Genomic DNA, 14263 nt, shown 5'->3' with positions numbered 1-14263 from the left:
TTTCGAATTCCCTTTCTGTCATCTTACATTCGGTTGAGAGGCGAACTCTTAGTAGTTGTGTAACGCTCGCATAAATGTTGGGTATCAAAAACATGCCAGAACCCTCCTATTTTCCAATCTTCAAGAATTCCATAGCGGCACTTAACATGTCAGAGTCAACCACCTGTGTTTGCGTGCGCGCTTTCTCATCCTCAATATCCTGTAGGCATTCTTTTAATATTCCGAGAATGGCCCGGTACTGGTGCGAGGACGGCCCGAAAGTCTCTAAAGCGTTTTGGAGGCTGTTTGACACCTAAGCACTGGTTATGTCTAAGTCGACTGTATCTCTGCACTCTCAGCACTTACCTTGCGCAAAGTCTCGTTGTAGTCTGCTATCATCGACATTGACATCATGAGGATGTTGGAGTAGATGAGTAGACGAGTTGCTAGGAGAAAGTGCAGCGAAAGTGGGTGCTCTTATCGATAAGCCCCGATCTCCGATTTTCTCCTCCGCAAGCTCTGATTCTGCGACTACCCAAGCACATCATGGCCGACGCAGATGAAGAGGCCATTCGTGCCACTACGACAGAGGCCCCTCAGATCGAGACCGACCTGTCAGATGAGACCCAGGACTTTCGCCTGTTGAACCACCTCAACTTGTACGCGTCCACTACTGCGATTGCTCTCCGACCTTGACTAACTTGTGCTCCAGCTTATCCGACACATCGTCCGCTAGTCTCCCCCGCCGCGGCGAAAAGGACTTCGAGCCCAACCCGACCGAATTTCAAGCCGATGTTCTCTCCGCCTCGCGTGGGGCGATGCACAACGCGCTCGCCCACCCGCGCATTCACCACCCCAAAACCCAGGTCATTGGTATCTATGCGCCGGATGGACCTACGCCTCCGCCACAGGTAAAAGTCGATGAAAAGGGCTTGGGTGTATCGACGAGTATTGCGTCTGTGTTCCTGTTCCAAAGGGGCAATACTTCAAGACAATCGGCCAGGCAGATCGGTGGAACCGCGTGTGGCTGCTCCCCGAAGAGGCGATGTACTTGATGGAACGAGGCAGTCTGGATATCAAATGGCCGAGGGAACTTTCCGGCATCAATGCGGATGATATTAATGAGCCACTAATCCCAATGAGTTTACAGGCGGCGTATGCATGCCTGCTTGGCCGCAGTGGTCTGACGCTCGAGCGTTATACCGTCTTTACTGGATTGAGGCGGTTGGGATATGCTGTTGTCAGGGCGTCTGGTTGGGACGATAATGCCAACCCAGAGGATTCGAAGAGCGAGATCAATAAGAATGCTTATACTAAGCCCCAACAACGTGGACCTGGCCTCGCTGGTATTATTGAGCGCTGTTTTGCCTGGCTGGATGATCCATTCGGTACGAGTTCCACGGCGGCTGGTCCGATCGTGGGATGTGGTATTCATCGAAACTACGGTATGTAATTTTGCTCTCGTTTTAATCTTCTCTTTCTAACCCTTCACAGTCGACGTGTACCGCAAGCTTGCAACCATACCTTGGTACGACCCGGCAAAAGCAGAGACAAGGGACCCACTCGACACAGATGTTCCTTTCCGAATTGTCTTCCATGTTTACAAGCCCTCAACACCGATCAAGAAATCCGCCTGGCCAACTCCAGACTTCCGCATTGCTGTGGTCAACACCCGAGAGCAGACTTCAATCCCTACATTAACGCAGATCGGCGCGCTGCTGGAAAGCACGCCTCTGGACCCGCCTCGAGGCGAGAAGATGGACCGGTTGATGTATATGCGGCTGCGACACGGATATCGCAATGTTGTTCTCGCAGTCGTCGACCAGGGCGTCACGAGTTTCCTGCGCGTTAGTGACGCTGCATTCGGAAAGGAGAAGCTTTACGAGAACAAGGGTCTTCCGACCGGTCCGAAACGCAGTGGAAACTTCCGGCCGAAGAAAAGGTGAATCGGTTCTGGACTCATAAGATCCGATGCTTGAGCCTCGTGTCTATAAACAACAGTCTAAAACTCTTGATTCCGAAGCCAATTGACTGGCGCACAAAGGGCCACCCCGTGCCTCTTGACTTCAATATTAAGTTGCCGACTTGTGAGACAGTCTTGGTCATTGTGTCACTTATTAGTGGTGTGAAAATGAGCAAAGAACTCGTGAAAATGAGCGAAGACCGCAGGCGAAGAGCTACTGCGCCCTACCTGCAACAATGGGACATGTGTCGCACGAAGATGAGTGACACCACGACCACTTACCCATCTTTGAACAGTTATGAGATAATACAATCTGGATATTTCAATCTCTTTGAAAGTTGAAATGTCCCTCAATATCTTTTTTTGTTCCCTTTTCAGGATCTCCTCTGCTTGACTTCAAATACGCTTTTGGCAGACAGCCTAGAGCCACAAATTGAGATCCACTTGGAAAACATTCCTTTAAACCGGCTGTAGACCACATTCCGTTCATTGCAAGTCGTCCTGTTCTCAATATAGTAGAACATCCAAGGACACTAACTCATAAGTTCGTAAAGCACTATATCGTTCTCTCTATGGATAATGCATTTTCGCTCCCACCTCACAGTCGGTACATCTCACTCCGACTGCGAGCGCCGTCAAACACACAGGTATTATCCAGCGGTCCATATTGCTTCGTGATCACCTTCAACGACTCCTGTGAAACCAAACCACCTGCGAGCGAGGCGATATTATGCAACTCTCCACCTTCTGCACGGCGCAATTCCTGAATAGCCTTGTTGATGTTCTCCCGAGCATCGATGTCCAAAGGTGTCGGATCATCGCGCGTCAACAAGGCTAGGATTCGTTCCGTGTGGCTCTTCCACAATGCATCGTCGTTGATGGAGCGGTGGTCATTAGAGGTATCCTGGATCTCGTCGACCACTCCATCGAGGATCTGGGTTGCAATGTATACTGAGACTAGGGAGTCGGGGAACCCGAGCTGGGTTCGGATCGCTTTCAAGGTGATGGAATCGCTGTCACTGCTGATTTGAGGGATTTGTCGACCGTGAACGACCTTGATGTGTGCGGCATTCTTGCAGAATGCGTCGATGTCGCGGTCGGGAATGGGAGGGTATCGTCGCTCAAGCTGTGTCTCTAGCTGGCGCACTGTGGTGGTCACTTCCTCCACATCACGGCGGGCCTTGGCTTTGTAGAGATTCTGTAACGAGACGTAATCTGCTGATTGGGCTTTCATATCAGGTAGGGAGCCTGGGAGAGGGAGGACTCCGTGAGTTGTGTAGAAGAAGTGGATGGCGTGAGCGATGAGCCAGAAATCCACAGACTCGCTGTTCAGGTTGTGGCATTGATCTAGCTCGAAGATCTCGCGGACAGTGCTGCGTAGGCTGAACGGGGCGATTGTTTTCAAAACGGCTGCTACTGCCTCATCGAAGTTCTCTTCGCCACCTTCGGCATTGCTCGTGCGTGCCTTGGATCGCACGAAGTCTCGGAACTCGGTCTTTTCCTTGTAATTGCCAGGCACGTTGCCTCCGTGCGACTGCTTCCACTGTTCGAGGAAGTGGAGAAGGATAAGGATATACGGAACATGTCCGTGTTGGTGGTCGTCCATGCTATCCAAGTCACCCAGAGCCGCAGCTGCAGCGCTGAGTTCAGGCCAGGGATTCAGCAGCCGTAAGTCTTGTGCAGACTCTGGATCAGGGTGGGTCTCCACGATGGGGTATTCAGCAGGCAGTTGAAGGGAGAATGTCGCAAAGAACCCGACAGAGTGGGTGTACAAGACGGGAATACCATGGTTTTGGGCGCTTTGAATGAGGGCGTCTAGCGAAGAACGCTTGGTAGGACCAGAAATGATAATCAGCTTGTGCTGGGGCAAGAAGTCGGGATCTTGAAGCAAATTGGCAATGGGCTGGATTATCACTGTCAGGTCAAGTGTTTCGTAAAGCTAAGGCTGACGTACCTCAGAGTTGAAGAATCCCTGCACATCAGGATTCAACTCTCTCAGTAGGCGACATGTCTCCTCTGCACGGGACTTTCCGAGGGACTCTTCTTCCAGGAAGAAATTCACACCCAGGTCAGCCTCCGTGACAGTCGCCGGGTCTACGATAGTGAAACCGCCGATTCCCGGCAGAACGAGGTTCTTAAGCGCCTCCACGCCAACGACACCAGAGACGCCGGTGCTGTTGGCGCCTAAGGGACCATCGGAGTTGACCAGCAGGACACGAGAGTCTTCCAATGCTTGCTGTCCGCTGGCTGCCCAGAGCCGCAGCTGGCGATCATACTTGCGCTCTTTGGGTGTCGGCCCGCCGTGGAATGATGCAGCCATGGTCGGTTGTGACGGATGAATACGAGGCAGCAGGCAAGCAGAGCAGCAAAGAAGAATCAATACTTCACAATTCCTCGTCACTGAATCTGGCGTAGACTGTTGTATTTCAGTGTTTTAGTACAGTCGCAGTGCAGAGGGCGGTGAACTGACTAATCGTTTGATGTGGGGTACTCCTCTGTTATAACATCATACCTGTTTCTGTGAAGCTCCATACTCTGAGAAAGACTTGCCAGTAACACGTCCTTCAATTCAATTCCCTTGGTGGTCCTCCTGACTCAAGCTACCATATGCTACAGGTTTTCTAGGATTCTACTGACGGAGACATCGAAGCATCCGCGGAGTTCACAACTACTCGGGGCATACCCCTCCATTTCCTCATGATGATCTATGCAAATAACCTATTTGACCTTTGCGATAACCGGTTCTAAACACGGAATCAAATATAAACAGCCGAGTTCCCAATTCAATCCGGTCATACAGGTCTCTGTTCAATGACTCGGATCTCGGTGAATATTGGCCGTCATGTCACCGCAACACGCATCGAGACCCACCTCAGCCCTTTTCTTGCCGTACGGCTGATTTGACCACTGATCTCTTAAATGGCAGTTGACCAGGAATCATAGTATTGCCATCCTCTCCACAAGATGAGACACGTCTTTGTCTTTTTGTTGGGTCTCTGCCGCCAAGCATACAGTCAATTGGACCTGAACGGCTCTTACATGATCATCACGCCAAAGAGTCTACTCTATTTGACCGACGGACAAAGGCTTACATTCACCCCTAGCACTGGCTTTCAGAATCAGTACTGGTTTATCTATCCATACCGCGACAAATATCTTATACAAAACGTTCAGTCGCAGCAGTTTGTAAGCTGTCCCCTCAGTAGCAGGAGCTCCATGCGTGAGCGTCAGCAAACCGCATGAACTTTACATGCCATATCAGCATTCCGAAGGCGATATCTTCGTATTTGCTGAAAACAGGGCGGGGTTACTTCTGCACCGTACTACCAACAATCAACTCACATTGGGACTGAGTAATACGGATGTTGCCGATGAGTTGTTCCATGTTATGCCGGTACGAGTTTGTAAGCTCGGCGAATCTTGTGCAAAGAATGTGTAATACTGACATGACTCTAGGAGGATTGCCAAGAACTGCTTTCATTAAATGGTAGATACAATCGCGTTGTTATTGCGTCTATATGGATCAAGACAGTAGATCCGAATGGGCACTTCCGGATCTCCGGAGCAATGATCTGACATTCTTATTGATATGGAGGGCGCTGCATACATAGCTCTCCATATAGTATGTGTGTCGATATTTGTCCCAAAAAAAAAAAAAGGGAAATACGAGAGAACAGACTCCGTGTAGTCTTTCCTAAATGTGTCCGGTGCGTAGACTTTCCGAGTTCGAGGCCCCCGCGTCCCCCACCATGAAGCAGGCCATTGCAGTCAACCTTGGAGAAATAAAGGCCAACGCACAGCGTGGACCATAGTTTGAATATTCTCGCCGACAGCGGGAAAGGTCTCTGCAAGCAAGATGGAAATGCTGGGTGAAATCAAGGTCGCCAGGGGGTTAATTGAATAGAAAGAAAAGCCGCGCATAGTTGCCAAATGCCATCGAATTGCTTGACATTGTTCCCACGTTCGCAAACACATTAAGTTAAGAACAAACATGGAAAAACATTGAGCCTAGGAATTTGCGGAAATAATGACCCCACACTCCGAACATTAATGACGCTATAGTGCAGACCTTCAACTCGTCAACGCTCCGGAAGCGCAGGAACTTGGGGATGGTCCGACTTTTCTGCTTCTCTTCGCCCCGCCTTCTTCTTTCTCCGCGCCTCTTCCCTCCACATTTCTCCCTTACGCCTCGATTCCTATCCACCATGGCCGACGTTGAAGCCGCCAAGCGCGCTGCCGCGAAGGCTGCCGTCGCAAATCACTACCCTAAGGATGCCCGCTGGGTCGGTATTGGCAGCGGCACAACCATCGTCTACGTCGTCGAGGCCATCAAGGCCCTTGGCCTCGATACCTCCGCCACCCGCTACGTGCCGACGGGTTACCATTCTCGCCAGCTGATTGTCACCGCTGGTCTGACCGCCGTGGAGTTTGATTCTCTTGCTGAGGGAACCGTGTTGGATGTTGCGTTCGATGGTGCGGACGAGGTAGATGATGATTTGAACTGTATCAAGGGCGGCGGCGCCTGTCTTTTCCAGGAGAAGCTTGTCGCAATGCAAGCGAAGGAGTTTATCTGTGTTGCGGGTGCGTACTCTCCCTGATCGAAGAAAAAGCTAGAGACATCCCTCTGACTCATTCTCCCCCACAGACTCGCGCAAACTCCAATCTCGTCTCCTCAGCAACTGGAAATACATTCCCATCGAGGTCGCTCCTATCGCTGCCTTCCGTGTTCTGCGCAAATTGAAGGAGTTTGGCGCCGTCAACCCTGTCCTGCGCCAGAACTTGGACGTTAAGCAGGGTCCGTTGAAGACGGATCAGGGCTTCTTCATCATTGATGCGCCTTTCCCGCCCATGCTCACTAAGTCGGATGTTCGGGCTGGCAAGGTCTCGGGCCAGGACGGCGTTTGGGAGGTGACCGAGTTGTCGGAGAAGATCAAGTCGATTGCCGGTGTTCTGGATGTCGGCATTTTCTCTGGTTTCACTGGTCCCCAGGCTACTGCTGCTGGAGGTATTGGCGGGCAGCGGCCTGTGGCGGCATACTTCGGCATGCCCGATGGATCGGTGGCGGTGCGCAAGGCCAGTGATTAAACGGACCTTGCAATGAACGCACTTGACGACGTAAATAACATTAGATGATACCAGATCTGCTTCTTTTCGGACTAGAAATGAGAGAGCTTTTCTATTTTGGGCGGTCTACATGGGACGCTTGCATTTCAAGATGGTGGATCATTAGATTCGGTGAGTGGTATCAATGAGACTAGCATGTACACGCCGAGGGCTTATTTTGCGCCTTTTCCTTTGGCCTCCGTCTCGCCCAATTCGCGCACAAAGATCTTCACAACTCCCTCCGGTACGTCGTCCTGGCCATCCTCAAAGCCGGGACTGACTCCAATGGCCAAGTACTTACCGTTACCGCTGAAAGCAACAGCTGCAACACTGGAGGGATACTTCTGGTACTGACGAATTCGGCGCTTCGCAATTCCATCCCACAGCGCGACGACGCCGTCTCCACCTCCAGATGCGAAAGTCCCGTGCACCGGGTGGAAAGCGAGTGCATTGACGGGGTAGACAACGTCAACACCATCCTCCGCTGTCTGGCGATGACACTTGAAAGCGTATTTGCGGGCCTGGGACTCAGGCGAAGGGTCAAACCACTCGACTGCGACACGGCCCTCGATGCTGGAAGAGGCGTAGCCGGCGTCATCAGGCATGCAGGCAACACACCGTGTCATGAACTTCAGACTGCTCTCACGCCTTTGCCACGGCTCAATCTCGACCTTGGTCCCGCCGTTGCTTTCGCTGTCGGCTTGCGCTGTGAGAAGGGCGAGCGCCTTAAGATCGTAAATGTGTAGGGCACGAGATGCCATGGCCACAACTAGCTTGGTCGCGGTGAGGGAGACAGAGAATGGTTTTGAGGGGAGAGGAATAATCGCAGGAGCCGAGGTGGTACCGGCATCCGGTCTGTGGACGTGGAGGGTTGAATCCCATGAGCCAGAGATGATGAGGTTGTGCTCGGGGCTGAAAACGACATTGCGCACACCAGCTTCATGGCTGCTCAGGACGGTCTGCTCGGATGTGTTGAGGTCAATCCTAGATATTTTTAGCATATACCATCTCTCGCAAGCTCAAACAGAGTTATCGTGCAACCACTTACTTGCGGACATCCCAATCCAGCCCAGCTGTGTAGATCACATTCTCATTGTCGCCGAAGCACACATCCAGAACCGGTGCACGGTGTTCAAACTTTTGCAAGAGCTTGCCTTCACCGACTGTACCGTTCTCATCGCGCAGATCGTAGAGATAAACATTCTTGTCCCATGACGAAACAACGATGCGCGTGGAGTTGGGGTCGGGGGAGAACTTCAAAGCGGAGATAGCGTCTGTAGGCGGCGAAGCCACCGTGAATTGATCTATCACAGATTAGAACAAGCTCATTGGCCCGAGCAAAGCAACTTACTTGACGACATTGTAGCGGTAAAGGTGGATGAATGCATATCGGAGATCCAGACAGCGAGCTCCTTTGAGGGCATTTTCTGCCGAGGTTTACCGCCGTATTATTCCCCGCGGCTTCGATAAGAAAAAAAGGTCACCACGGACGAGCTACATCATCGCCACTTCAAAATGCCTTTTGCACAGCTCGTTATTGGACCTCCGGGTGCGGGCAAGTCTACATACTGCAATGGCATGCATCAGTTCTTGGGGGCGATAGGTCGCAAATGCTCCATCGTCAATCTTGACCCCGCCAATGACAAGACCTCGTACCCGTGTGCGCTGGACGTGCGCGATTTAGTGACGCTTGAGGAGATTATGGATGAGGAGAAGCTGGGACCGAATGGAGCTACACTTTATGCTCTAGAGGAGCTTGAAGAGAACTACTCCTGGTTGGAGGAGGGACTGAAGGAGCTTGGAGGTTTGTTGACCTCGCCAGCCGGGATTAAGCGCATGGCTGACTTCGTTGCAATGTAGAGGATTATGTTCTATTCGACTGCCCAGGTCAAGTCGAATTGTTCACGCACCACGTATCACTACGGAATATCTTCTTCCGCATCCAGAAACTGGGCTATCGAGTTCGTCAGCATCCTTCCCATACTCTTCAGTGAACAAAGCTAACAGAGGCAACCGAATAGCTAATAGTTATCCACCTTATCGACTCATACACTCTCACGCTCCCTTCAATGTACATTTCCGCACTTCTACTCTCTCTCCGTGCCATGCTCCAGCTCGATCTTCCACATTTAAACGTTTTGACCAAAATCGACAACCTATCCAACTACGCCGATCTCCCATTCAACCTGGACTTTTACACCGAGGTTCAGGACCTTTCATATCTGCTCCCACACTTGGAAGCCGAGTCCTCACGGCTCACAAATTCGAAGTTCGGCGCATTGAACCAAACAATCATCGATCTCGTTGAGGAATTCGGCCTCGTTGCTTTCGAGACGCTCGCCGTGGAGGACAAGAAGAGTATGATGAATCTTCTCCGAGCCATTGACCGTGCATCCGGATACGCCTTTGGTCCCGCCGAAGGTGCCAACGATTCTATCTGGCAAGTTGCCGTCCGAGAAGGAATGGGCGTAACCGATGTGCGAGATGTACAAGAGCGATGGCTAGATCGGAAAGACGAATACGATGCTCTCGAGAGGGAAGAGCTTGAAGAAGTGGCCAAGCTGCACGAAGAAGCGAGTAGGAACGCAATGAACGAAGGCGCCTTGGACGAGGACGAAGACATGGAGAACTGGGGCCCGTTACCCGATAGCGGAGTGACCGTTCGACGAAAGGAATGAAACCAAAACAAATCAATAATCAAATCAAATGTACTATATTATTCACGATGATTGGGTATCAACTAATGTCATATAGAATATAAGGACCTGTGAAAATAACGCCGCAAATAACAGTTTCTGGCGAGAAACGGCCGCATTTCCACCCTAGTTTAGTAGTGATGGAGTCCAGATAAGCGATGAGGCTTATCGTGCCTTTCCGCCTACAGTCACATATCATTAGTATTTGCACCCCAGTACTTCGACCCACATATATTCTGCCGGTAGAATAGAGTTCTATTTCTAATAACTAGTATGCCACCCTTCATACCGAATCACTTCCTCTACACGATGAGGCATAGTCTCAGCTAGATTGATAAAGTGCCTAATCGTAAGCTATTCCCACGCAGCCTGCGCTGTATCTACCAGCTCTGCCTAAGTAGTATCATTATTAGGCATCTCGCGAAGCCACGGCCGTAGCTTTAATATATTAGCCTTTAATAGCCCCCATAGGTTCTTAATTAGGTTTAAATCTGGCGAATAAGGCGGCCAATCTATTACAGTAATATTTAACTCACGGAGAAGGGTTTGGACGATATATATAGTATATGTCGGTGCATTATTATATTAAAAGATAGTATCCTCGTTCGCTAGTAAGGTAGGTAGGATACCACGATAAAGATTATAAATAACCTCTTTTGTGATACCCTTACGATCCGCAGTAAGATCTCCGAATAAAGGAATTAAGCCAGTCTTTCGCGAAGCGCCTAAGAAATAAGCCCAGAACATTTGTTTTGTCTGTTTCCCTTTCGATAGAGTTATTTAGATACTAGACTCGCGCTCTTGAAGCTAATTTTTAGGAGGAATAAATATCTACTCCTTCCGAGCACCTTGTCCGCGTTTAATAGTCGTTTTATCCGACCAAAAAACCCTTTTCCAGTCCTTTAGTATAAAATAGCGATAGGCTAAAGCCTAGGTAAGACGTTTCGCAGCGTAAATAGGTATAAGGTAAGATCGGTTTATCTTTCGCCACTTCCGGAGGCCTATATTATGCGTTAAACGCCAGATTGACATCGCTTTAACCTTATAATTAACCTTAGCAAGCAGATCCTCGCGGGTAATATCAGGGCGGTTTTAAATAGCATTATACACACGGTCTCGGTCCTCCGCAGTAAGCTTACGAGGTACGCCAGAGCGAGGTAGGGAAACACCTTTTGAACGCTTTAGATCTTGCCGGAGGGTATAGTGGATAGTAGAAAGAGGAATATCAGGGAACGCATTCTTCTGGATACGTTTTGCACCCCATTTTGCTGATCGTTTTAACTCACATATACGCTCGCGTATATATGGTTCAAGCTCAGGACCGCGAGGCATGGTTTAGAGGATCATAGGAAGAGGATTATAGGCAGACAATAATAGGGGTTGTGGGTGGATATAATGGGTAGGCGGTGTATTAAGGGCGGTCAGGATGCAATGTACTGGGGTGCAAATACTAATGATACGCCACTGTACATGTAAGAAGACAAAGTGGAGCCACCATAAGTTACTCTGCAGAGCTAATTCCGTGGTGCTATCCCAGAAGGGCTCATAGTTCCCATCCTTGCTGTTTGGTGGTGTTTTATCACGCTGCGGTTCTACACGGGTCACCACCGCAGATATACAACCTTCGCTCTTTGATCCAAAGCCTAAACCGTTACCGCCAAAGCAATCATTTACCTTACCATTCAATTCAAACTACATGCAGAGGGAAATATTCTGAATACTGATTGCATATACACGCTACGAGGAAAGTCCCTGACAGTATTTCCTAGAGTAATCGATGCAATCGGACTTGGCAGTTATCCAGGCCAAAACTACTGGACCTAGCCAAAAAGACAGAAATTTGTTGTCAGCGCGTGATTTCACTAGTTCAAGATTGTTGAGGACAATCTCTCTAGGTTTCCTGACCTTTCTCGTCTAGATTTGGGTACTGTCTTAGATTACACAAATCCGTCCAGAAAGCCTTAGCATCTTTGTGCGCCTCATCATATGCGTCTAAGCGCTCCTGGAGCAACCTTTTTCATTCCACGTCTATGTGTGTGAATCCAAAAGAGGCCGAACCATGCTTATACCAGAAAGGGGAGAAGGCAGCGTATTCCCGGTCAAGGATACCGACAACCGTCCGTCTTAGACCATTATGTTTCCTAAATTGAGATCGCAATAGGTAAGCACATAGGGTTCGCATTTCGGTAGGCGCTTTTTTAAGTTCTCCTAAACTTGTTCAGGGAGGTGGCGAACTTTAAGAGCCAGAGCATCCCAGAGCTCATGGTCAGAGTGAAACGGTCCACGGGGCTCAGTATCGAAAATTAATAAGCCTGGATAGCATGGACTTTGATCGACACACTAAATAGAGGTTGACTTAACAGTTCAAAGCTGCTTTCTCACCTTTACGAGTTAGTCCGCGATATCTATTTTTTTGGGGTCTGACAAAGAAGTCAATGCCTCCTCGAGCGTCTCGCCGCCGATACGTTCGTTCATAACGAAGTACCGCTCATCTTGATCGACCCAGTCACGTAAAACCTTTGGGATGGGAATGTCGGAATGGGTCGCTAAATCCTTCAATGTTTTGACTACAACTTTTGCTTTTGGACCCTCGTAGGGCCGGTCTTTTAGAATCACATCTGATCCGATGGACCTCACACCCCGAATAGATGCACCGTAGAAGAGTTTGAGGTGGCTTGTATAATGGCACCGCTTTTCTTTGTCAAGTGTCCACCCGCATGCGACACAACTTGTCTCAAGCGGTTCACCCATTGTGAATAATTTGTAGGAGGTCATTTCATGGCAAGAGACAAGTTTCAACTGACGATTGAGGGGAAAGTGAGAAGAAAAAGATGTTTCAAAGCGGAAAGCCCCTTGTTCATATTTCAAGACTGACCGCCATCAAACAAGCGTTCCCGCTCCCTTTTTGGGGCCTATGGCTTTGTTTACCTTACGAACAGCAATCGATTTTACATAGTAGCATGATATTCCAGGTATTAATATCAGACAGGCCCTCTTATGCCAGACTCGTCCGGTCGCCAAAGACCGTTAAAGGGCAGGCCATCTAGAAGTCGAAGGAAGCGGCCAGGAGGGCGAGGTCATGATTGAGGCTCTAAGCGCCGCTTGGGGTCTGCACAGAAGTTATTTGTGAGTGTATGCAGAGGAATAAGAATGGCGTGTGATAGACCTGCAAGAGGTGCATGGTGTCATAAAAGTCTACGTAGCTTCTATCATCGGATCATACTCCAATTTGAGGCTTATATGGATCTTACTCCGCATCTATCTTCTTTAAGTTGGCATCATTGGCACTCGAATCCTCCTATTTCCCCAACATCACAACCTAGCAATCATATCCAAACCATAAAGCCGCAGGAAACTATCTTATTTGCCAAGATGAATTGTCCATGGTGCGGATTCAACCTTATCTCTAAGCGTTTTTTTCAATGGAAACTCCCAAAAACTAAACAAACTACTGAGCTAGATCTCTTATCGTCCCCTTGTACTAGATGTCACATGTGCGGATATTGGGTGGTTTGCGGTGGTGCTGAGGAGTGCGGAATGGGTCAAATGTGTTTCAGAATCTAACAGCATGGGTTGGTTATGTACAACGAGATGTTCAATCTGAGGGCCTCGCAAAACTATGACAGACCCTTTTAATGATGATGATGTTGTTGTTCCTAATGCTATTGAGAGCGTTCATTTTACATAACTGGACGAATAAATCTGTATGTTTGCTTAAGTGTCTCTGTATTCATGCACTTTTTTGTGAGTGGCCGCGCCTTCAATTTGGCAAACAAGTTCTGTCGGTTGTAAAACTCCCGTGTCTCATCTCCGAATAGCTCTTCGTATTGTATAGCACTTAGGGTTATGCTTATCCTACACCGTCTTAGTTTTCTATCCTTCTTGTGTTATTGCGGGGAGTGATCGTGCGGCAGCAATATATTCATTGATTTTGTTGAATTTGAAGAAGGCAAAATGACATGGCCATTTGCCTTAGTCTTACAAGGGCGATATGAAGCTATCAAGCACGTAAGCAACATATGATGATAGCTTAGTTCCAAGGTAAGTACCGTCATGATTTGAGTCCGCAAGTTGTAGTTACGCAGGCAAGTATCGTAAAGCCTAACAAGATAAGTAGACATCTATATTGAGCCAATATACACTATTCACAAGGCTCGGCGGTGCCTAGCAGACAGCGAGGGACGGAAACTACCCAATAAATTTGGTGCTTGCTTCCATATATCATTATCTCATGCATATCACCCGGGCTCTTCTTCCCTGGCTTGGCTCCTGAGCTGTGTCTTATGATATGGAGTTAATTTTCTGTCTTTCACTTCGCGTTGGGGAGCTGGACATATCCACACACATGCTATAGGTCTCCCATTACTATGTTGATTCACCTTGACCTCAAATTTGAATGGACTCCTATATCACTCATCTCTTCTGCCGCGAGTCTCGTGCAGTAGGTTTGCAAACTCGCTCTATAGCAGATCGATACCAAGGAGGAGGTTAGGAAACAGCGTGTTGGGGCGCTAACCCAGGA

General features: G+C 49.1%; 7 protein-coding genes across 7 annotated transcripts; 3 read left to right on the top strand and 4 right to left on the bottom strand.

The window, feature by feature from the left end:
- Positions 1–106: 106 nt before the first annotated feature.
- On the bottom strand, positions 107–390 carry N7477_004388 (uncharacterized protein; the record flags this gene model as incomplete). Its single annotated transcript, XM_056966051.1, has 2 exons — positions 107–292; positions 346–390. The coding sequence occupies 2 exons, from the start codon at positions 388–390 to the stop codon at positions 107–109; spliced, it is 231 nt and encodes a 76-aa protein (XP_056822832.1).
- Positions 391–525: 135 nt separating this feature from the next.
- Positions 526–1925, top strand: N7477_004387 (tRNA-splicing endonuclease subunit SEN54 family protein; the record flags this gene model as incomplete). Its single annotated transcript, XM_056966050.1, has 4 exons — positions 526–638; positions 692–890; positions 956–1424; positions 1474–1925. 4 exons carry the CDS (start codon positions 526–528, stop codon positions 1923–1925), a joined length of 1233 nt encoding a protein of 410 aa, XP_056822831.1.
- Positions 1926–2540: 615 nt separating this feature from the next.
- N7477_004386 (NEDD8-activating enzyme E1 regulatory subunit) lies at positions 2541–4262 on the bottom strand (the record flags this gene model as incomplete). Its single annotated transcript, XM_056966049.1, has 2 exons — positions 2541–3845; positions 3897–4262. 2 exons carry the CDS (start codon positions 4260–4262, stop codon positions 2541–2543), a joined length of 1671 nt encoding a protein of 556 aa, XP_056822830.1.
- Positions 4263–6147: 1885 nt separating this feature from the next.
- Positions 6148–7027, top strand: N7477_004385 (ribose-5-phosphate isomerase RKI1; the record flags this gene model as incomplete). The annotated part of the gene is made up of 2 exons (XM_056966048.1): positions 6148–6523; positions 6588–7027. The coding sequence occupies 2 exons, from the start codon at positions 6148–6150 to the stop codon at positions 7025–7027; spliced, it is 816 nt and encodes a 271-aa protein (XP_056822829.1).
- Positions 7028–7218: 191 nt separating this feature from the next.
- On the bottom strand, positions 7219–8406 carry N7477_004384 (WD40 repeat domain-containing protein; the record flags this gene model as incomplete). The annotated part of the gene is made up of 3 exons (XM_056966047.1): positions 7219–8029; positions 8094–8349; positions 8397–8406. The coding sequence occupies 3 exons, from the start codon at positions 8404–8406 to the stop codon at positions 7219–7221; spliced, it is 1077 nt and encodes a 358-aa protein (XP_056822828.1).
- Positions 8407–8560: 154 nt separating this feature from the next.
- On the top strand, positions 8561–9723 carry N7477_004383 (GTPase GPN2; the record flags this gene model as incomplete). The annotated part of the gene is made up of 3 exons (XM_056966046.1): positions 8561–8849; positions 8906–9006; positions 9067–9723. The coding sequence occupies 3 exons, from the start codon at positions 8561–8563 to the stop codon at positions 9721–9723; spliced, it is 1047 nt and encodes a 348-aa protein (XP_056822827.1).
- A 2409-nt stretch (positions 9724–12132) lies between these two features.
- Positions 12133–12492, bottom strand: N7477_004382 (uncharacterized protein; the record flags this gene model as incomplete). Its single annotated transcript, XM_056966045.1, has 1 exon — positions 12133–12492. One exon carries the CDS (start codon positions 12490–12492, stop codon positions 12133–12135), a length of 360 nt encoding a protein of 119 aa, XP_056822826.1.
- Between the last annotated feature and the right edge of the window lie 1771 nt (positions 12493–14263).

Source organism: Penicillium maclennaniae, assembly GCF_028827695.1.
Source record: "Penicillium maclennaniae strain IBT 15551 chromosome Unknown utg000004l:1.0-3007600.0:1.0-3009580.0, whole genome shotgun sequence".
NCBI lineage: Eukaryota > Fungi > Ascomycota > Eurotiomycetes > Eurotiales > Aspergillaceae > Penicillium > Penicillium maclennaniae.
The sequence above is the reverse complement of the archived record's forward strand: the minus strand, read 5'-3'. Positions and strand labels throughout refer to the sequence as shown.